Genomic DNA, 22609 nt, shown 5'->3' with positions numbered 1-22609 from the left:
TGTGACACGACCCTAGCCCATGTCTGGACTTCAGATAGAATCCACACCCTGGATCCCTTTAATAGGATACCCTTACTGAGGAGGGGCAGGCCAAGGCAACATTACCTCCCTCCAACCAAACAAAGACTTACCCAATGCCTAACCTCATGAAAGTTGTGACAATTGCTACTAGGTAGGCGAAAACCAAATGGCCAATTTGCCAAGTGGGAAAATTCCTACCTGGCACCAAAAACATGGCGACCAACAATTCCCAAAGCAAGGTCATATACCATCCTGTTTCCTATCTTTGCCTTCATTTCTCCAGTTCTTCTACATCAGGGGTGGCCAACTCCCAAGTGGCTGTGATCTACTTTCTGAATTAAAATCTGGCAGGGGGTGTTTCAGGTCAAAGTTGTTGAGCTTTCTTTAGGGACAAGGAAAGCCCTGTTTTTTAGGGGTTCAGGTCATAGTTGTCCAGTGATCTACCAGTAGATCACAATCTACCTGTTGGACATGCGTGTTCTACATCAAGCAAACCAAATATGATGTTCCCTTATACAGTGGTACCTCAGGTTAAGTACTTAATTCATTGCGGATGTCCGTACTTAACCTGAAACTGTTTTTAACCTGAAGCATCACTTTAGCTAATGGGGCCTCCTGCTGCTTCTGCGCCGCCGGAGCACGATTTCTGTTCTCATCCTGAAGCAAAGTTCTTAACCTGAAGCACTATTTCTGGGTTAGCGGAGTCTGTAACCTGAAGCGTATGTAACCTGAAGCGTATGTAACCTGAGGTACCACTGTACAACCCATTCTCTTTCACTGCATCTCAGTGTCTTCTAGAATTCTCTCTCTCTCTCTCTCTCTCTCTCTCACACACACACACACACACACACAGAGAGAGAGAGAGAGAGAGAGAGCGCACTACATGGTGCAACAAACAATTCATATCAGATGAGGAAGTTCTGTCTACTTTACCTTCTGTGATGTTGACACCTTGAGTACTATTTTTAGAAAGCTTTAAAGAACATGATGATTTGATTAAAATTGGGAAAGCCAGAGGGTGAGGTTTATGGATTTCATTAAGCCAAACCACCACCTTTGCTTCCATTATTCAGGCACAGGTGCCAGTTTCCCCTTTCTTCAAATATCTCATTTGAAACAATAATTTGCTACAGAAGCCAATCACACTGGGTGTGATGATCTAGTGTCATATTAACATAGCTCCTGTAGGGAGAGATAAGTATTTGAAGGCAAATATGTCATGTTCGGAAAGCTCAGGCTAGATGACAGTTGTCATTTCATTTCACCTATTAGCAAAATCTGAGGTGATTTTTGAGCAAATTGCCTGATAAACTTCAAGGGAAGTTGAAAAAATGAAAAAATGCCAGTAAGACTAGCAAAATGTCTTAGGTGCCTCTGAATATCACCTTAAGGAACATTTGAGGTGAATTTGGAGGGCCCTGTTCAGGAAAAATATATGAAGAATTTCAAGCATTTCAGAGATATTAGAATAAATTATTGGGTGGAGGGAGAAATTCACGTGAATCTTTGGAATGGGCAAAAAGTCTCTATGAAATAACATTTTGAAGTAAAAGCGATACTTTGATTTAAAATGCATATACAACACCTGCTAGTTTTTACAAATGCTTGCATTATTATTTTTTACATAAGGCACTAAATACTGAAATCAACGAGTTTCCTTTTCCCTTTTTTAACTTTTCATGCATTTAATCTCATGGGTGTTTTTCTTGTCTTGTTATGCATTGTTCTTCCATTTAGTTGCTGGCATTTTCGACTTTTCCCCCACTCCATAACAAAACTTCATGTTTAAGAAACAGTGCTGTCCAATTAATCTGATTAATTAGATAAATATTGCAGCCCTGTTAGTGAATGTACCCTGGGTGATGAAATGAATATTCAAACACTTCAACAGAGGGAGTTAAAGTTTTGGAAAACCCTATACTCTCTCATGCCAAGCTTGCAGGGAGAAATTACAAGCACCAACTATAGCTCTCAGCAAACAAGTGATAAAAATACAGAGTACTTTCCACTGGCATCAAGTTTTTCATCCATAGCCATTAAAAATATATATTCAGTATAAGAAAAGGCATGAGGAAATGGAGATAAGCAATTGTTTGCACCAGGCAATCGTTTGCATGTCCCCAAGGAAACAACGGGGTTTGATGGCAGCAGCAATTGCGACCCAACCTGTCTCCTCACAATTTCCTATACAGTAATGTGCGTCATGATCCATTTCCTGATTGGCCCAGGATTCTCCCTCAGGAAAAAACAAAACCTTCACGTGGCCTTTGAATGCATGTTAGTTAGCATGTGTGCTGGCAGCAAACAGTGGGACTAGCAACCTGTTGCAGACCCTCCAAGTGTCCCTATTTTCCAGGAACAGCCCCAGAATCGTCATGTTTTCCGATTTAATCCTGGAATACCCTGCTTTTCCTTAGGATGTCCCTATTTTCACTGGAGAAATGTTGCCAGGTATAGAGTTATGCGACCCCTAAGCCAAGGAGATAAGAAACTATACAACCTTTAGAAGACATCTGAAGGCAGTCCTGTATAGGGAAGTTTTTTATGTTTTATTATATTCTTATTTATGTTGGAAGCCACCCAGAGTGGCTGGGGCAACCCAGTTGGATGGGCAGCATATTATTATTATTATTATAGTGGTACCTCGGGTTAAGTGCTTAATTCGTTCCGGAGGTCCGTACTTAACCTGAAACTGTTCTTAACCTGAAGCACCACTTTAGCTAATGGGGCCTCCTGCTGCCGCCCCGCTGCCAGAGCACGATTTCTGTTCTCCTCTTGAAGCAAAGTTCTTAACCTGAAGCACTATTTCTGGGTTAGTGGAGTCTGTAATCTGAAGTGTATGTAACCTGAAGCGTATGTAGCCCGAGGTATCACTGTATTATTATTGTTGTTGTTGTTGTTAAGTAGGATGTCCCTATTTTCCTCAGAGAAATGTTGGAGGTTATGCTATTACTCCCTTTACAAACACACGTGAGTGGAATCATGTGAGATAAGGAGCACACTCAGCTTTGTATCTGGTGGAAAATTGGAGATAAATAGAAGTTTGGAGAGTTTAATCAGCCACCCTTTATCCTTCAACTATGTTTCACGGGTCTTGTGCATTCATAAAATATTTTAAAATGCAAGCAGTTATTGCACAACAACAAACTGACTTTCCCCTTATAAGAAATCCTTGTTGCATTCACAAGCTTATCTGGAAGCACCTTGTTTGTGAAGAATTTATAGGCCTGGTTTATTTATAGAACACTATGAAAGTTATGTACCACAGACACCATGTAGTGAGGGCTGAATAATGGCAGAGGAGGTATTGTATTCTTTTATTTTTAAAAAAATCACCAGACAAATCCGTTGAAATGGTCTAAAATTGATAAAGACTGTAATAAACTCCAACACCTGTTCATTGCCTTAAATGAATCCCAATTTATCTCTGTGTTCTGTTAGCTCCAAGAAGTGAGAAGTGTACACTCTGAGGACAAACCCACCGAACAGATGCTTTATGCTTTGGCATATTAAATTATGTACGACACCTGAACATTTTTCTTCATTAACGTGCAAATTGCATCAGAATTTCACCACAAATTTGTGTCTGTCCTGTGCTCTAAGGAAATGACACACACACACACACACACACACACACACACATTTAATCTCATCTTGAAATGTAGAAATAATGACTGCAGAATGGCTCATGTTTCCCAGTTCCTTCTGAGAGTCATCGGGATAGCAAAATAGCCTCTCTCTTGACTTTTTGACAGTTGTGAGTTTTGTACCTGCTGTGGGAAGTGCGAGGCACTGGCAAGCCATCTGTTAATACGGATGGATTCTGTTCCTTAGCGAAAACACAGTGTGACTTTTCAGTAATGGAGAAAGGAAATACACTGAGCATTTGGTTCACTTTGTATTAGGTTTCTGCCAAATATCTTCCACTTTGGAGTAATTTGAGGGGGTCGAAAGTGATATGTTCACTCTAGTCAAAAAATCACCCAGAAAATATGTTGTATTTTCTGTCTTAGGTGTCTTAAAAACTTACCTTTCCTGATCCCATTCAGTGTTAGGATTCCTGCTCCGTGTTTGCAGTCATGAAATTGTTGTCTATCACATAACGGTGTATGTTTTCATTCCACAGTGTGGGAATTGACAGACAGGATGTTTTGTACTACTGTGTTCTGGAATGTAGGACTATTATCCTTTGTTCTTTCTCTCTTTGCTGTCTGATGAGAAAGAGGAAGGAACTAAGTTAAAATGCTCCGAGTATATTATATGTAAATAAACGTAGATGAGCCAAAATGCTGTGCTACTGAGTTCTGTTACGCAAACTGCAAATACTCTGCAGGATTGAGAGTGTGCTGGTACTTCTTGGTATCAGTCGCTGTGATTTTCTGGCAGAAGAAAGCTTTTGAAGCTCCCGAATGACAGACCAGGAGGGAGAGAACATTCCAGTCGGGCATGTGTCTCTACCAAGGTCCTACACGGGACGATCCTAACATTCAGTAGCATTGTTTCCCCTAGTTGGCTGCAGCTGTGTCCTTTGTCCTACCAGTCTCATAGGTGGTCCCACCCAGTCATGGATCACATAGAGATGATGTCACAATACAACCTCAGTCCTAGGCAATCAGATTTGACTTTGTGAAGATGTCTCCAAAGGCAAAGGAGTGCAGTTGGGGGCCTAAACCTATGAAGTTTAAACATGTGGCATCTTAACCCTTAAAACTGCAAAAACCTTACCCCCAAAACTGCCAAAATATATTTTTCCTTCTCAATCCTAAAAATAATTGTGCACCCTCAACATGCTCAGTTAGCTAAGTTGGCATTTAGTTAAATAGCCTGAGACATCATAGGCGGTCACATAAATCAATTCTTTCCACAAGTAGTAATTTGCCTACCATGGCATAGGATTGCACACAGTATATTCTGATATTTGCCTATACCACAGTAAGCTTGGAGGAAATGTACATGGGCTTCTTTGACTTACTGTGTTCACATTGAATTTGGCTTGTCAATTGCCATGTTTCAAAGTGATAGCCAATGAAGTAATTATGATAACTCAAGAGTAATCAGAAAATGATTCTTTATTGCTGTTGCAGGAAATGGATTATTTATGGATTTGGGGCTGGTTTTGTCCAGGAGAACAGATTATGCACCTATACTTAAAGGGCCAGGATTTCAGCCCAAGCCACCAAGCCTTGCTTGCCACCTTTCTTATGCTCTCAGTAAATGAGAAATTAATTTCCGGGAGGATCATTTCTTCCCAAGAGCATTTCTTTAAAAGCCCAACAGGTGTTTTCTTTTCAAGAAATGAGTGGGCTGCATTTTGAAGGTCCCACTGAGTGATTTGGTTTGCAGCAAAATGTGTGCTCCCTTCCTCTTGTTCCTTTGTTTGGAATGCAGCCAAGTCAAGTATTCATGCATGGGGAAAGTGAGGATGACAGCTTTGGACAGGAGGCTGATGCTGGGCTTGTTCTTGCTGCATGCAGCTATTGGCACTGAATGTCATGCAAAGGTCATCAAGATATGTGGAATGAAATGGCCATCTTAAAAGCCTAGAATGTTGAAGGAGCAGCGCTAGCGACTGACCATTAAACATCTTTCAGCATTCACCATCAGCTGGAATTTTGTCCAGCAGCAATATTATACATCAGAACAACAGCCAGCTCAACGAGGACAATTGCTAAGGTGCTTTAAACAGAGAGAAACCCTCATATGCTTACTTTATGTTTGGGTGGAATCAGTGTGGAAACATGAAAAATTAACTTCCTTCATGCTGTCGGTGAAAAGATGAACCTCATGATCCTGTGCCATTGATTTAACTGGTGTATACTAATGCAAGCTTGTTTATATTCTCCACGTACACAGAGCGTATAATTATAAACACCAAATGTTAAGGCAAAAATAGGAGACATGCTTGTGAGCTCCTAGAGGGCTCTCCAGACTGTTATGTTTTGTGGGTCCATTCTGCAATGTGTCATTGTGCAATAATAGTGTGTTAATGGTGGATCAGACTGGACTGTCCACAGATCATTCCACTCTATTCTGTAATGCTTCCCCAATGTTACTGCATTGTTACCAAGTGGAGAAGAATTATTTGGCCACATTCACACCATAAGAATATTGGAAGCTGTAGTTTTCAAACAGTGCTGGGAGTTGTTAGGAGCCCCTATTCCCCTCCCAGAACTACAATTCTCAGAGTGGTTTAACAGTCAATCCCTCAGTCAGCAGGAAGTTTGGGGACATGGAAGCACAGCAGTATGTCGACTCTGAAACTTTGGCAGGTACGTTCTGTACTGCAAGTGGGGTCTTGGTTAGCCACCCTGATACTATCGTGAGCTCAAATCATAATGAATGCACCATAAAAAGGGTATCTGGAGGAGCTTCTGGCTGGTGATGGTTGGATACAGAAGGCTGGACTAGGTAGGCCTTGAGTCTGATCTAGGATGGCAGTGCTTACATTCTTAAGGCAAGTGGAGAAGAGCATTAGCTTGGCTGGAACATAGACAAACTCCAGGACCAAAGAAAGACATATTTAAATCACATGTGAGCCCATGACAGCTTATCATTTAAAATGAAAAGTAATATGGGTGGATAAGCCCCTTGCTTTGCACGGGACTACCTGTCCTTTTGCTGCTGCTACCCTGGCACAGAAATGCCTGCTCTCCAATATGAGATCTCAACCTTGTCTCCTGGTCTGGGGCAAGACTGGGTAAAAAACATTTCCAGCTCTATTACAAGCAAGATTCTAAACTCTGCTTAGTTAAAAGATCCTTAGAAAAAGCTAAGTGTATCACTTTTCTAAATGCACATCGCAGAAATTCCTTGAGCATGCTACTTATTTACACCTTTGCAGGATAATCAGGATTCAAATGAGAAAGAAAAGATATATGCTTCAGTCATCCAGCAAATAACATGCATGTGTATGCTCTTTTAAACATTAGGTGATTTCTTTTGCTACGTTAGATATTTTTAATTCTTGGTAGCGTCTTCTTCTTCTTCTTTTTCTTTTTCTTCTTCTTCTTCTTCTTCTTCTTCTTCTTCTTCTTCTTCTTCTTCTTCAGTCTATTCCTTTGAAACTTCTCAAGAAGCATGATGATGATGATAGCTTTAATGTACCCTCTTGTTCTGCACCCATTCCTAGACCCTGTCTATTTCCTTTGGGAACTGCAGTAACTGAAGTGTTTATTTTTGAAGAAAATGGGTATAGTGGCAGCTGCTACATTAGCAGTTTGGGTGATAAATGAAACCTTTAATGTTTTGTGAAGTTTTAAATAATGTGTGTGTGTGTGTGTGTGTGTGTGTGTGTGTGTATATCTATATCTATCTATCTATCTATCTATCTATCTATCTTCAATGAGTATGCAGATAAGCTGAGCCATATTGAAATGCAATGGACTTTGCAAGAGGCCGTGGGATTTGTTTTGCTGCTTAGAAGGTGAAGAAATCGCCATAGCATTTGGCAGTATTCCAGCACCAGGTTGCTGAGGCCCACTTGCGATTTATGGAAGGCAAGTGACACAAACAAGATTCCACAAACCAACCATCTGAAATGACTGGGGAGAAATCCATCACGGTTCCTGCGCTTCAAGTCGGGAAATCCACGATGGTCTTGTTATGTTTTATAGTGCTGAAGCACAAGCTGAATCATTTGTTGTCCCCCATGCCCATGTTGATTTATGGTGCATTACACAAACATGTAACCAGCAGCAAATCACATTCTGCACATGCCACTTGTGTCAGATGTAAAGAAACTCCTGGCCAAGGAAGGGCTGAGATATGAAAACACTCCGAGAATTTCTAAGCTAAATGAAAAGTTTTGGAAAGACTAGAGACATTTCTTTGAGGGCTTCCATACGGTGAGGGGCTGAAAGCAGAACAGCCTGAAAAACATACATTGTGTTATATAAATCCGCCTACCTCAGCTTGTTTTCATATCAAGAAGGATTATTTTCCCCATCAAATCACCACCCTTTCCCCTGCCCACTAGGTTTCACACAAAGTGAATTTGAACTTTGGGTATAACACTCAGGGAAGTTTGATGGAAGGAAAAGAGTTTCTGTGACCTACTTGGAGAGAAACACAGGTCTGATTTTGCTTATGAAATTATGTAAAATGGACATATTGTTATTAGTCCAACCATACAGGCAAACTAAGAAACTATTGGCATTTCCCTAATTCTAAGAGTCCCTGGTTAAGTTATGTTATGAAAGAAGATCCACTACCTGGATTTTTGAAGGATGCGCATGGAGACAGCCGAGCAGATAATTGGCTGGGTAATATTCCCTACAATCTGGGAAACTTGACTGGGCCCACAGCAAGTTGTAAAAAAAGGCAGACATTAAAAATTAAAATAAAATATGGTATCCTTGTTAATTTACAATCATGTATACTGCAATTCTATGCACATATTTTCCAGGCAGTAAGTCACACTGAATTCTTTAACACAATCTGCATAGATATGCCTAGGATTGTGCTGTCAGTGAACTCAGCATATCATGAGACTCAATAGGCAGAAAGCAAGACTAGTCTTAGGCAGAGTCAGGCAGTTGCCACAGGCAACGGATTTTCAACATCATGAAAGGGCGTTTCCGATTGGATGTTCTGTCTTAGATACCATAATAATTAGATTAGCTATGGGACGCGGGTGGCGCTGTGGTCTAAAGCACAGAGCCTAGGGCTTGCCGATCAGAAAGTCGTGGTTCGAATCCCCGTGACAGGGTGAGCTCCCATTGCTCGGTCCCTGCTCCTGCCAACCTAGCAGTTGAAAAGAACGTCAAAGTACATGAATAGGTACCACTCCAGCGGGAAGGTAAACAGTGTTTTCTTGCGCTGCTCTGGTTCACCAGAAGTGGCTTAGTCATGCTGGCCACATGATGTGGAAGCTGTACGCCGGCTCCCTTAGCCAGTAAAACAAGATGAGCACCGCAACCCCAGAGTTGTCCGCAACTGGACCTAATGGTCAGGGGTCCCTTTACCTTTATGGATACATACTAAGTACCTTGACTTGGAGCATTAACAAAACATTGACCACATGGGCTATTGAAACATGTTTGATAGACGGAATGACATTTTACCTAAAAATCAGATTGTATTCTTAGTGGTAGTAGTATGGCAGGGAATTTTGTTATATTAGAAGATCAACCCTGTTTCATTGAACTTTGGTGTCAAAGGGCTTTGACATTGACAGGAAAACTCACACACAGAATCTGATGAAGAAACCAGTTAAACAGGACTCTGCCTGCCATCTTGAATTTGTTGAATGAATGTATTCTTTTTCTCTTGTATTTTCTTTGTTGCACAACAGACCTCTTTGGTTTATACTTTTTTTGAGATTGCACACTTATTTTTTATCTGATCCTTTTAGATTGCTATGGATTGTTAAAAATGCATTTGTTTGTGTAATTTTCCTTGTTTTGGATTGTTAAAAATGTTTTTGTTTTTTCCTTCTGGCCAACTGTGTTACAAAGATAACTCATGGTCTGTAAATAAGATGATGATGACTTAATAAAAGTTAACAAAAGCAACATATTAATCTGCCTATAGCTGCAAACACACACACACACACAAACACACACAAATCAACAAACAAATGACAACGACAAAGAAATTGGAGTGGTTTATGCGCACAAGAATTCCGTATCTGTTTTAGTAGAAGAAACATTATAATAGTACATTCAGGTAGGTAGCCGTGTCGGTCTGACACAGTTGAAATAAACAAAAAATTGTCCAGTAGCACCTTAGAGACCAGCTAAGTTTGTTCTGGGTATAAGCTTTTGTGTGCATGCACACTTCTTCAAATACACTGAAACAGAATTCACTACACCCTTATATATAGTGGGAGGGTGGGGTGGGGTTTTTCTCATTGCGTGGCTATTCCCTCCCCCACCACAGATGGTAAATGAAGACACAGGACACCAGAATTTAGGTTAATGGGCGAAAATGTCCACAACTTTATTGATTACAGGCAAGAGTGGTATTGGCTTTAGGCATTGGCCCTACCAGACTAACCGGTCTAACCGGTGAGGGTTAAGCACCAACAGGGGGAGCCACCCGAGATGCATATCCCTAGGCGCTCCCCGAGGGGTTACCGCTCGGGGGCGTGCTTTAGGCCCTAGCCTCCGTAGGTTTCGGACGAGGCGACGCCCCTCGGAGTCCTTTAACGAACTACCCTCCAAGCCTTGGGGGAGGTGATGGCGCTCCTCCCCCCCGATCTCATCTGCATGACAATACCCCTGCCAATGCCTACCGCCACACGGGCCGCTTCAAAGCGGCTCGCCACCAATACCCTCAGCCTGTAACCAATCCCTAATGGCCTGAAAGATGTCAGCTAACCAGATATCATTGCCAGCATCAGATAGATGCACGCCATCCCCGCGATAGAGTGGTAAGTTGTCAAACTGGATGCCCGGGTGCCCAATGACTCGACCACCCAGTGCAACCACTCTACGCGCCACCGAGCGCTCAACAATCCTCCTGGCTTTATTCACGGCCACAGGGTTCACCGCGTCCCGCCAGCATCTCCTTTGCAGCAAGGATGACCAAAATATTGTGATGTTATTGTGGGAAGCCTTCAACCCCTCAAGATCATTGATAATGTTCCACATTAGGTCTACCCCTTTCCTGTAAGCAAGGTCGTTCTCGCCCAGTTGAATGACCATAGCCTCGGGAGCGCCTTCTGCCGTGATTTTTCCCGTAACAGCCGGGAGGAATTCTTCCCAGCGCATGCCACGCCTAGAGATCCATGACACTTCGACGTTGCTGGGTAACCACAATCCAGCATCCCAGCCCCTGATCTCTGCGCGCTGCTTGGCCCAGTAAACTATGCTGTGGCCGATAAACCACAACCGAACCACACCGGTACCTGGAATGAGAGAATAAGAGGGCCAGTTAAGGGGAATGTAGATTACTAGAGGCACGTCAGGGTAGTACAGCGTAGGGTTATGCAGGAAGGCCGGGGGGGGTTAGATAAGCTACCGGATGTAACCCTTGTACGCGTTAGATTTCCACCGCCCCATATCCATTATTCTCTCGGCCGGCAAACCCATGTGGACAGCTGTGGTCGCTGCCCCGATGCGAAAGGAGTGTGCTGCGTACTCCTCCTGAGGAAGACCGATGGCTGCGATCGCTTTGCGCAAGACCCTCGTGAACTGGTGTTTTGAAAGGAAGGAACCGTCCGCATGGATGAAAAAGGGGCCACCGGAATTAGGCCTCACGCGCAAATATTTCGCGCCATCCTTTACCGGGCACGGACCAGGCTTCTGGGTTGCCTGCAGGCGAATCATGGCCCCCCTACCGAGCTGGTCGGTCTTAGAGCTACGGATTTTCAAAATCACGTGAGAGTTGGCTATCGATACGTCCCCAATCAATAGCCCTCTGTTTGAACCGGTTGGGCGGTCCTCACAGACCACTTCCCCGATGCGCAAGGCGCCATAAAATGCAAAGGAAAATGCCGCAGAGAATAACCTGGCTTCGTACTTTGACCAACAGATGGACCTGAGTCTCCAGCGAATTTGTGTGAGAATATCGAGAGTTATGGGCCTTCTCGTATCAGGGCCTGGCAGCCGTGACCTGCGCCAGCCCTCCAACATTTTCCGCACCATGAAGTGAGCACAGGGATCAGCGGAAAATAGAGCTTTTGAGAAGAAGGATATCGCCGCCGAATGGATATTAAGAGTTTTGGGGGCCCGGCCCAGGTCACGAAGGTGGACCATATACTCTATGACCTCAGACTTAGAGGGGGCTCTGCCTGGCTTGAACCGTTCCTTTTTCCTGCGAAAAGCTGTGAAATCTAACCAAGCCTTATTGTAAGATCTTAGGGTGGAGGGTGCCAAGGCGGACAATACTCCCTTTATTGCTTCTCGCTGCCAATACTCCAAAGGTGTTCCGGAAACGGTTGCGGCCGCAGCTGCGCATCCGGCGCCAATGAGCGAAAGCGCTCCATCTGGAAACGAGATAGAGCGTCCGCGATGTTGTTATCGATGCCAGGGACAAACTTGGCAGAGGCGTGAAGATTTAGCTGGAGACAGGAAAGGACAAAATAGCGCAGGAGGGACGCTACTCTGGGAGAATGCGCTGACTGTTTGTTGATAACTGCCACCACTGACTGGTTGTCCGTCCAGAAGCACACCCTACGATTCTTAAACTGGTCTGCCCAAATATGGATTGCTACTAAAATGGGGAAGAATTCCAGGAATGTCAAATCGCGCAGGATCGGTTTTCCTTGCCAAGAGGAGGGCCAATGCTGGGCGCACCACTGACCCCTGAAATAAACACCAAACCCTAGGGAGCCCGCAGCGTCCGAATGCACCTGGAAATCTGACTGCAAGGCCAAGCAGTCCTGCCATAACGAGATGCCATTATAGCCGTCAAGGAATTGCAACCAGACCTGCAGGTCTGATTTCACCGCCTTAGAGAGGCGTACCCTGTGGTGTGGAGACCTTAGCCCCGCGGATAGCTTGGCTAGCCGGCCGCAAAAGGGGCGGCCGGGGGAGACCACGTGGCAGGCAAAGTTAAGGTGCCCCAGGAGTGATTGTATTTGCCTCAGGGTTACCTTTTTTAACGGCAACATCTGCTCAATAAGCTCTCTAAGGGCGGACAACTTCTCAGCCGGTAGGCGTGAGGTTTGGGCAAAGGTGTCCAGTTCGATACCCAGATAAGTCATGGTGTTCACCGGGCCCTCTGTCTTCTCGTTCGCTAAAGGGACCCCCAGATCGCTTGCTAGGGACTCGAAGGCCTGTAGCAGGGTCCTACAATCGCTCTCGCTACTTGCCACCAAAATAAAATCATCCAAGTAATGCCCCACCCCCTGCATGCCTGTCCTAAATTTTAAGGCCCATTCTAGGAAGGTGCTAAAGGTCTCAAAAGCGGCACAGGCGATCGAGCACCCCATAGGCATCGCCTTGTCGATGAAGTAGGCACCCTGGAATTTGAAACCGAGCCAGCGATAGTCCTTTGGGTGAACTGGAAGAAGGCGAAATGCAGACTCGATGTCGCACTTTGCCATAAAGGCGCCCCTGCCAAATCCCCTAACCAGCTTTACAGCTTGGTCGAATGATGCATATTTCACTGTGCACATTTCCTGGGGAATTGCGTCGTTAACAGAGGCTCCCTTGGGGTAGGAGAGGTTATGTATCATACGAAACTCCCCTGGGGCCTTTTTAGGGACAATGCCCAGCGGTGAGATATGTAGCTCCTCGATAGGGGGTGATTCAAAGGGGCCGGCGACCCTACCCGCGGCAATCTCCTTCCTGATTTTTTTAAGGGCGATGTCAGGTCTCTCTAGAACAGATTTTTGGTTTGGGGGGCATCCGGTATTGGGGGTACAAGCAACTGGGATCCTAAAACCCTGGGAAAACCCTTCATCTAGCATTCGGGCAGCTTGTCTATTAGGGTAGAGATCCAGCAGCACTCTCAACGGCTGTAACTTTATCGGAGAGTGAGCCAGACCTAAGGACCGATTAGTATCGAGACCCAGCAGGCCCTTGGGCGGGTCCTGAAGGTCCGGCTGGGGGACCCCGACTCCCCTGGTTGAGGTTCCCCCTGCCACCACGAAAGGGCTGCTGTTTCCCTTTATAACAGTGAATGGCGGGGTGGCTTCCCAAGCACTTATCGCATTCATGCAAATACTTACACGTGGTGCGCTGACAGGCCCCCTTATTGAAGTCCCAGCAATGCCTCCGGCGTTTTGCCTCCACCTTACCCGATTTAGACTGATCTTGGGGTTTCTTCTCGATATTGGGGCCCACATGCTCCATCCAGCAATTATTGTCCCTTTGGTCCCAACGTGTGGACGACAGAAGCGAGGCATTCCTCCGGAAGTCCTCATCATACGATATGGCGGCTTCATCTCCCGCCAGCTCCCGCGCTCTCCTGACATGCGCCAGGTACGACGCAAGATGCATGCCACGTTTTGGGTAACAACCTGTCACTACTGCCATAAAAACCTGATAGCCGTTAAGCCAATTCTCAAATGTACGTTCGACTCTGGGAGACCTATATCTCTTCCTACCATAGAATCTCCTTTTCTCCCCTTTCCCCTTAACCTGTACTGGAGGTAGCAGGGAGAACATATCAATGAAATCACCATTCAGGATCTTGTCCCTCTTTCTCTTAGTAAGGTGGTTCCCCGGGACAAAGTCGGTAGCCAAGTGAGTAGAGACTCTAACGTCTTCCACTAAAGCACCGTCTTTCCACTCGAGGGTGCCGTTGAAAGCCTTCCTATGCGAATTGGCCCGCCTTTCGTGAACCCACAAGGGGAATCCCGTGTCTTCCCCTTCCCCCCAGTACGTCCCCAAAGGCGCATCACTATCCTCCTCCTCAGAAGAAGTACCTGTCTCCTCGTCGGAATCCGATGTGTCCTGTTTCCTGCTCTTCTTGGACCTGTGTTTCTTCTTCGACTTCCGCTTCCCACCACGTGAACCGGCGTTCCGCGGCGCTGGGTCACCGACAACAGGGACCGCCTGTTGCGGGGGAAGCTCCTCCTCCGATGTTGACCCGTCCGAGGAACTTTGTTGAGCTGGGTTATCCTGGAAGACACTGGGGACATCTATTACCGCTGGGCGGGACGCAGCGCGGGCAGGCACTGAAGGCCCAGCCTTTTTTGTACCGGTTTTAGGTTTTTTTGCGGGCGCCTTCCCCTTCTGAGGGCCTGCCTTAGATTTATGTGCACGCGCAGTCTGCTGGCGTGTCTGGGGCCTGCTAGTAGCCTGCTGTGCCATGCCAGCTGCGCTTGTGGAAGGACCATCCTGACCTTGCTGGCTGGGAGGAGTATCAGGTATGCAATCTTGGGACACTTCCACTATGTTTGGCGAAGGTAATAGGGGTCCTGCATTGTGCGTAAAATGCTTGCAGCGCGGAAAAAAGCTGAGCCATTGCCTGGGGGTTGCATGGAGCCATAGGCACTAATGCGTTGCCATGCTGTGGCGCTTGGGGGTTGCTGTTGCCCTCCATGTTAAGGCAGGCACACTATGGGCGTATGCGTGTGAGAGTGAGCCAGAGAGTGCGCACGTGAAGGAATCTGAACCACCAACTTTCAGATCAGCAAGTCAAGGCTCAGCGGCTTGACCCACAGCGCCACCCGCCACTTATTGGATTCCTGCTTTATTTAGTTTTATTTTATTTTATTTTATTTTATTTTATTTTATTTTATTATTTTATTTTATTTTATTTTATTTTATTTTATTTTTATTTTTATTATGATTATTATTTATTTATTTATTTATTTATCAGTAATTTGTTTTTGTATATATTTTTTTTTTATGTATTTTTATTATTATCGTTATTTAATGCTTCTCCAAATATTTCACTTTGACGCAGGAGTGGTTAAGTGAGTTTCAAGAATCCAAAGCTTCTATCTCCTTAAGTTATTCGCTACAAGTCCAGCCCTTTGAATAACGCACGGCCGGTTAATTAAAATTGCTACTAATCCAGGGAAGCCAGGACAAAGTACCAGAAGGAAGAAAGCTGGACAAAGTACCTAAACGACAAAGCTGAAAATCAAGGCCAAGCTGGCACCAGGCAAATAAAGGCAACTAAAGCTGCAAAGAAAGGCACTCAGATTTTGAGCTGCAGATGGAGGGGGATGTACCCACGGGGTCTGCCTTTAGCAAGATGGCGGCCGCAAGGCCAGCCACGTGGCTCTCAAAATGGCGCCGGTCGCCTAGCAACGCAAAGGAAGGGGACGCTGGCACACAAACTACCCACAAAGAAAGTAAATTTACTCCCCAGAAGTGGCGAAACGGACCTCGGTACCCCGGGAAAGCCCCACCCGAGACCAGCCCGCAGCCTCGCCAACCAGACGCGATACAACCTGGGCACTTAGGAGAAGCCTCCGCGTCACAGGGAGGACGCAGACTCCAGCGACGGCAGAAGGTTCCGGGGAAGGCTGCGGCGTGGAATCAGCTGGCCGGCGGGATCTGGAGGCCGGCTGGAAGTTCAGCGGCGGTGGAAGGTTGCGTGGCGAGGACAATTCCGGGGGGAGGCTGCGGCGCAGAATCAGCTGGCCGGCGGGATCAGCTGACCGGCGGGATCAGCTGGCCGGCGGGAAGATAAGATAGCCGGGGAGTGACGAACAGCTCCAGCGGAAGGATCCGGGGAAGGTTGCGTGGCGAGGAGGATTCAGAGGGGAGGCTGTGGCGCTCGATCAGCTGGCCGGCGGGATCAGCTGACCGGCGGGATCAGCTGGGCGGGAAGATAAGGTAGCCGGGGCGTGACGATCAGAGCCAGCGGAAGGTTCCGGGGAAGGCTGCAGCGCGGAAGCAGCTGGCCAGCGGGCAGATCAGCTGGCCGGCGGGAAGATCCCCGCTGCTGTTGCGGAGATGAGGCCGCTGCAGGCTCGCACCCGATAAAAAGGAAAAGCTTCCGGCTCCACGAGGCTCGAAGGAATGGACGACGCGAGCACCCCCGGCGAGATTTCAGCTCCGGTAAAAACCGCGTTGGAACGAAGAGGAAAAGGGGCTAGCCGAGGGCTGCCCTGACCTTAAATGGCCCCCTAGCAGGCCCGCCCCCGCCGCAAGCCGATTGGCTGGCGACGCGAGGGTATGTTAATTATGGGAATCCCCGGCTCCCGCGAGGCTGGGACCCGCCCCGCGGGAGTGTGGGCGGGGTCGAGAGCCCGCAACCCCACCCCCTCCTGATATTCGGTAGTGGCAGAAGGGTGTTAGGAGATGGGTGGTTGACTCAATGGGTATGATAAAGCTGCTGACGACTGTTAACAACTGCAATTAGTCCTACAGGAAAAAGCAAGGGATAGTATGCAGATGACCAAAAAATAGCTTTAGCATCTGTAATGAGACAAGACGTTATAGTAGTAGTCCCACTGCATTGTAATTTGAACCAAAGGGCACGATCAACCCCTGGGTTCCATGCATGTAAAGATTGTCCAAAGGGATGGTTCTAGTGACACTAATTCTGCATTCAGTCCCCAAATGCCTGTCCCTATTGGATTCAGTCAGCTTTACTATGGCTGCACCAGATGTATCAAGCCAGATTTGTGGGCATTCCCATGCTGAGCCTGTCTCCTTTCCTGTCCAAGGCAGAAGAACTTACAACAAAACACTGTGCAATACTGATTGCTCCCTTTTAAAAATCAACATTGGATTAACCGATCTAAAATCACATTTTTCTACCACAAGAAGATTCCTCAACTGCAATACATCACATTTTCACTTGGCTTTGTGACATCTCATTTTTTTAAAAAAAATGCTTTTTGAAAAATTATTATATGATTGACCACAGCACAGTTATATCTATAACTATTGATTAGCCAAAATATTTATTTTAAAAGTGTTCAGAGCAAAGCTTGATTTAAAAAAATACATTTAGGTCCGTTTAGATGACTCAGGAGAACACATTTATTAAAAATTGATCTTTGAGTGCAAAAAGTTTATGACAGGGACAACTTAGTTATAATTATCACATTACAGTAATTAGAAAATGAAGTCTACATAATGCATGGCTTTTTCACCCAATACCGGATGTGAGGAAAAGGAAGAGCAGCGATTTCATCTCTTTTCAAGCCTCCACAGTTACCAGAAGAAACTAAGGTTGAACTATCTGGATGTGGAGACAGCTCATGGACCTCCAAGCAAGAGAGACACCAAACATCCAAATTATAATAAAATATGATTATTAATAATGTTATTATTTATACCCCGCCCATCTGGCTGGGTTTCCCCAGCCACTCTGGGCAGCTCCCAACAAAATATTAAAAACACATAAAACATCAAACCTTAAAAGTTTCCCTGAACAGGGCTGCCTTCAGATGTCTTCTAAAAGTCAGATAGTTGTTTATTTCCTTGACATCTGATGGGAGGGCGTTCCACAGGGCGGGTGCCACTACCGAGAAAGCTCTCTGCCTGCTTCTCTGTAACCTCGCTTCTCTCAGTGAGGGAAGCTCCAGAAACCCCTCGGAGCTGGACCTCAGTGTCTAGGCAGAACGGTGGGGGTGGAGACGCTCCTTCAGGTATACTGAAAGAATAACAAAGCTCTCTTCATGCAGTAACCATACAAAGGACTAAAGTATGAATCAGGGAGAGTGACAGTGTGCTTCTGGTTCGGACACTGATGCAGCTGCCTGGCTTCTCCCCTCTAGTTTCTGCATATTCAGCAAAGGTCTGATGTGGGAGTCAGCTGTACCCATATACCTCAGAAACCCTGTGCAACTGGGGCTCCCAACTGTGTGTGGAGTCAAACGCACAGAGTTTAGAAGGGCAAAGCCAAGTCGCAATGCATAACCTCACAGGAGGGGCTAATGATATTCCTCTCCATTTTCTCTTCAGCTATAATGCAATGATCAGGGTCATGAAGTGATGGAATTTCCCCCTATTTGGAAAGTAGGTTGGGAGTTGAGGAACTTGATAGATTCAAATAAAAATCAAAAAAATCCTGGGAATTATATATTCAGCACCAAAAAAATGACAATTTGTTGTATGCTATATGGTAATTTTTGGGACGCGGGTGGCGCTGTGGTCTAAACCAGTGAGCCTAGGGCTTGCCGATCAGAAGGTCAGCGGTTTGAATCCCCGCGACGAAGTGAGCTCCCGTTGCTCGGTCCCTGCTCCTGCCAACCTAGCAGTTCAAAAGCACATCAAATTGCAAGTAGATAAATAGGTACCACTCCGGTGGGAAGGTAAACGGCATTTCCGTGCACTGCTCTGGTTCGCCAGAAGCGGCTTAGTCATGCCGGCCACATGACCCGGAAGCTGTACGCCGGCTCCCTCAGCCTATAGAGCGAGATGAGCACCGCAACCCCAGAGTCGGTCACGACTGGACCTAATATTCAGGGGTCCCTTTACCTTTATATGGTAATTTATTGACCTAATAGGTACCTAAAGCGATTTGCACATAACAAATAGGAGCCTACACAACAAAAACATTGTTACTATATGTAGGGTTTATTTTATTTTGGAAATGTACATCCAGTCCCGTCCCGTCCCCTTTAATTTCCTTTAATTTTAATTGACAAAGGACAGCTGGACATATAAAAGGGCACCATGACCTTCAGTAGTTTAAGGCCTCATAAAACCTAAATCTGGCTCTGGATTCAGCCCAGAAATGGATTGGTTTTTCCACTCTTAAAGTGTGTCACAATCTTGCAGCATATCCAAATCACAGGGGTGACATGAAGGCGGGATTTCATACAGTCAGCACTTCCATGGAACCTCAGCCCAGTAGTAAGTGATCCTGGGGAATCCCCAAACTCTCTGAAACCCAACCCATGACCAGAAATACAAAATGGTAACAGGAGGGCTGTTTAAGTGGGCCTGGAGTACAGAAATGAGGTTGCCGATTAAAGCACAAGGCCCTGAGAGTGCAGTGCAAATTGCAAAATATATGAAAGGAGCATCATTTAGATATTTGTATTCAGTGCAGAAGAGTAAACTGATTTACAGTTCCTGGCAGAGCCAGATTAATTTTTATTACATGAACTGAGATCCTGAAATCCTATTAACCTCAGAGGCAGGATAACTGCTCATAATTTGTGAGAAATATAGCTTTCAAAGTAACCTGTCCAAAGCAAGTTGAAGATTTTTGAGCCGCTGCAGGATGGAAAATGTAGATGCTTTAACATTCTGTACCGACGCATTTTAATTTGAGATTGAAGTCCACTGGGTCTGCTCCCCAGTCTAAGAAATGTGGGGTCTGGTCTGGATAGCTGGCACTAGTGGCAGTGGGGCCAAAGATGAATTCAAATAATTAATTTCTCTTCCTTCCTTTGCATATAGAGGGGGAATTCACAACTGAGCTTGCATTTGAAACCAAATCTTTCAAATTCACTGTTATGTACTGAAGTTCTCACCCGGGGCCAGCAGGGGGATACTGTAGATAGTTTTCACTCAGGTCCATATATGCAAATAAGGAATTGAAAGTGACGTGCAATGATTGGATAGTTACAGAAAGTTGTTACTGTTGCTTTGTAGTTGAGCTCTATATAAGCAGGTTGGCTGAACCCTTTAGTTCAGTTCTGTTCTGGCCTGTGAATAAACAAGAGCTGTCTGAAGAATCACTGTGTCATCTGATATGTTCACCCATAACTTAACATTCAAACTTTCTGAAACAATATGAGAAGCGAAACACAGCCATCCTTCAAAATTCTTATATATCCCAATTTTGTGATGCAGTTCCATGGCCAAACAATGTTTACAAAAATGTATATTTTAGGTGTAAGTGTGGATGGAATTCAGTATATTACTGAAAAGAACATAAAAATGCATTGTATTCTGATTTTTAAAAAATTGTTTATTATTATATTTATATCCTGTCTTTTATCCAGGGAGCTGAAGGGTGATATTCATGGTTCTCACCTTCCCCATTTCATCCTCTCAACAACCCTAGGAGGTAGGTTAAGCTGAGAACACATAACTGGCCCAAGGTCACCCACTGGACCCCTTCCAATCGGGATTCAGGCCTCATCACGGGACTGAAACTGCCTTGGTCGCACTGGTTGATGATCTCCGGCGGGCTAGGGACAAAGGTGAGAGCTGTTTCCTAGTTCTGCTGGATCTCTCAGCGGCGTTTGATACCATCGACCATAACATCCTTCTGGACCGTCTTGAGGGGCTGGGAGCTGGGGGCACTGTCATACAGTGGTTCCGCTCCTTCCTCCTGGGCCGTGTTCAGAAAGTGGTGGTGGGGGATGAGTGTTCAGACCCTTGGGCTCTCACTTGTGGGGTGCCTCAGGGTTCTGTCCTCTCCCCCATGCTTTTTAATATCTATATGAAGCCGCTGGGAGAGATCATCAGGGGGTTTGGACTGGGTGTTCATCAGTATGCAGATGACACCCAGCTCTACCTCTCCTTTAAATCAGAACCAGTGAAGGCGGTGAAGGTCCTGTGTGAGTGTCTGGAGGCGGTTGGAGGATGGATGGCGGCAAACAGATTGAGGTTGAATCCTGACAAGACAGAAGTACTGTTTCTGGGGGACAGGAGGCGGGCAGGTGTGGGGGATTCCCTGGTCCTGAATGGGGTAACCGTGCCCCTGAAGGACCAGGTGCGCAGCCTGGGAGTCATTTTGGACTCACAGCTGTCCATGGAGGCACAGGTTAAATCCGTGTCCAGGGCAGCTGTGTACCAGCTCCATCTGGTACGTAGGTTGAGACCCTATCTGCCCGCGGACTGCCTCGCCAGAGTGGTGCATGCTCTGGTTATCTCCCGCTTGGACTACTGCAATGCGCTCTACGTGGGGCTACCTTTGAAGGTGACCCGGAAACTACAACTAATCCAGAATGCAGCAGCCAGACTGGTGACTGGGAACAGCCGCCGAGACCATATAACACCGGTCTTGAAAGACCTACATTGGCTCCCAGTACGTTTCCGAGCACAATTCAAAGTGTTGGTGCTGACCTTTAAAGCCCTAAACGGCCAGATGGGCGGGGTATAAATAATAAATTAACCCAGATGGGCGGGGTATAAATAATAAATTATTATTATTATTATTATTATGAGCATCATGGCTAAGCAGGGATTCAAACCTGGCCTTACTGGTCCTAGTCCAACACTCTAACCACTTGTTATTCAAAACTGCATATAAGAATGTGTTTCTCAAGATAAATTCACACTAAAATGCTGAAGAATTTTCGTGAATGTTTTTTAAAGGGGTATTCTTGAAGGAATGTGGAGAAACTGATTTAAGCTTGGAAAAATGAGAAACTTGCCAATGAGAGCCAAAATGGACAGATTCTTTCATCCCTATCTGTACATGATGACTTTAGGGCAGGGGTCAGCAAACTTTTTCAGCAGGGGGCCGGTCCACTGTCCCTCAGACCTTGTGGGGGGCTGGACTATATTGGGGGGGGGAATGAATGAATTCCTATGCCCCATAAATAACCCAGAGATGCATTTTAAATAGAAACACACATTCTATTCATGTAAAAACACCAGGCAGGCCCTACAAATAACCCAGAGATGCATTTTAAATAAAAGGACACATTCTACTCATGTAAAAACACGCTGATTCCTGGACCATCCATGGGCCAGATTTAGAAGGCGATTGGGTCAGATCCGGCCCCCAGGCCTTAGTTTGCCTACCCATGCTTTAGGGTCTCAGAACTTGGAGAACTTACTGGATGGTTAAATACGCATCTAGCTAAGGAAGCCATTTTAGTCTTCTTCTTCTTTGGTGATCACTCATAGCTGAATATGGTTGTCTTCCATAAACATGGTTTTAACAGTGATTCCGTGACTGTGGAGGCCAATTCTGGATCCACACGTCCTTCCACGGTGAGGACATAGGTTTCCTGGAGGGAATTGATCACTGTTCCTTCCTCTTAGCATGTTTCTCCCTTTTGTCCTGAGTTTGAGCATCTTCAAAGCCCACTTGGGTTTGGGATGGGTTTTTGGAAGATGCCTGTGTGTGAATTTGTTTTATGTGTGTAGATCAGTGCACGCTGACCAACACACAGTCTTCTCAGTAAGGCTCTGTTCTGATGACATGAGTATCACGACTTCATCCGCCATCACAGCTGCTGTAACATACATGTTGTGCCATTGAGAACTTCTTGGATCATTCTTTGTCTAGCTCCTTCCCTTTGACCTTACCACCTTGGGACCCTGCTGGGAGTACGAGACTCCTAACGGCTTCGCTCACAAGGGTCATAGGAATG

General features: G+C 45.6%; 1 protein-coding gene across 1 annotated transcript; it reads right to left on the bottom strand.

The window, feature by feature from the left end:
* Positions 1–9959: 9959 nt before the first annotated feature.
* On the bottom strand, positions 9960–14816 carry LOC308485973 (uncharacterized protein). The gene is made up of 2 exons (XM_081022203.1): positions 14339–14816; positions 9960–10870 (listed from the first exon to the last, which is right to left on the bottom strand). The coding sequence occupies exons 1-2, from the start codon at positions 14724–14726 to the stop codon at positions 10272–10274; spliced, it is 987 nt and encodes a 328-aa protein (XP_080878329.1). The 5' UTR covers positions 14727–14816; the 3' UTR covers positions 9960–10271.
* Positions 14817–22609: the final 7793 nt, after the last annotated feature.

The sequence above is a fragment of the Podarcis pityusensis genome (assembly GCF_964106645.2).
Source record: "Podarcis pityusensis genome assembly, chromosome: 9".
NCBI classification, from domain to species: Eukaryota; Metazoa; Chordata; class Lepidosauria; order Squamata; family Lacertidae; genus Podarcis; species Podarcis pityusensis.
The sequence above is the reverse complement of the archived record's forward strand: the minus strand, read 5'-3'. Positions and strand labels throughout refer to the sequence as shown.

Coding starts and splice junctions, on each gene's coding strand:
- LOC308485973 (XM_081022203.1), bottom strand. CDS start 14,726: ATGGCACAGCAGGCTACTAGCAGGCCCCAGACACGCCAGCAGACTGCG. Junction 10,871..14,338: donor GGATTCCGACGAGGAGACAG/GTACTTCTTCTG, acceptor CTCTCATTCCAG/GTACCGGTGTGGTTCGGTTG.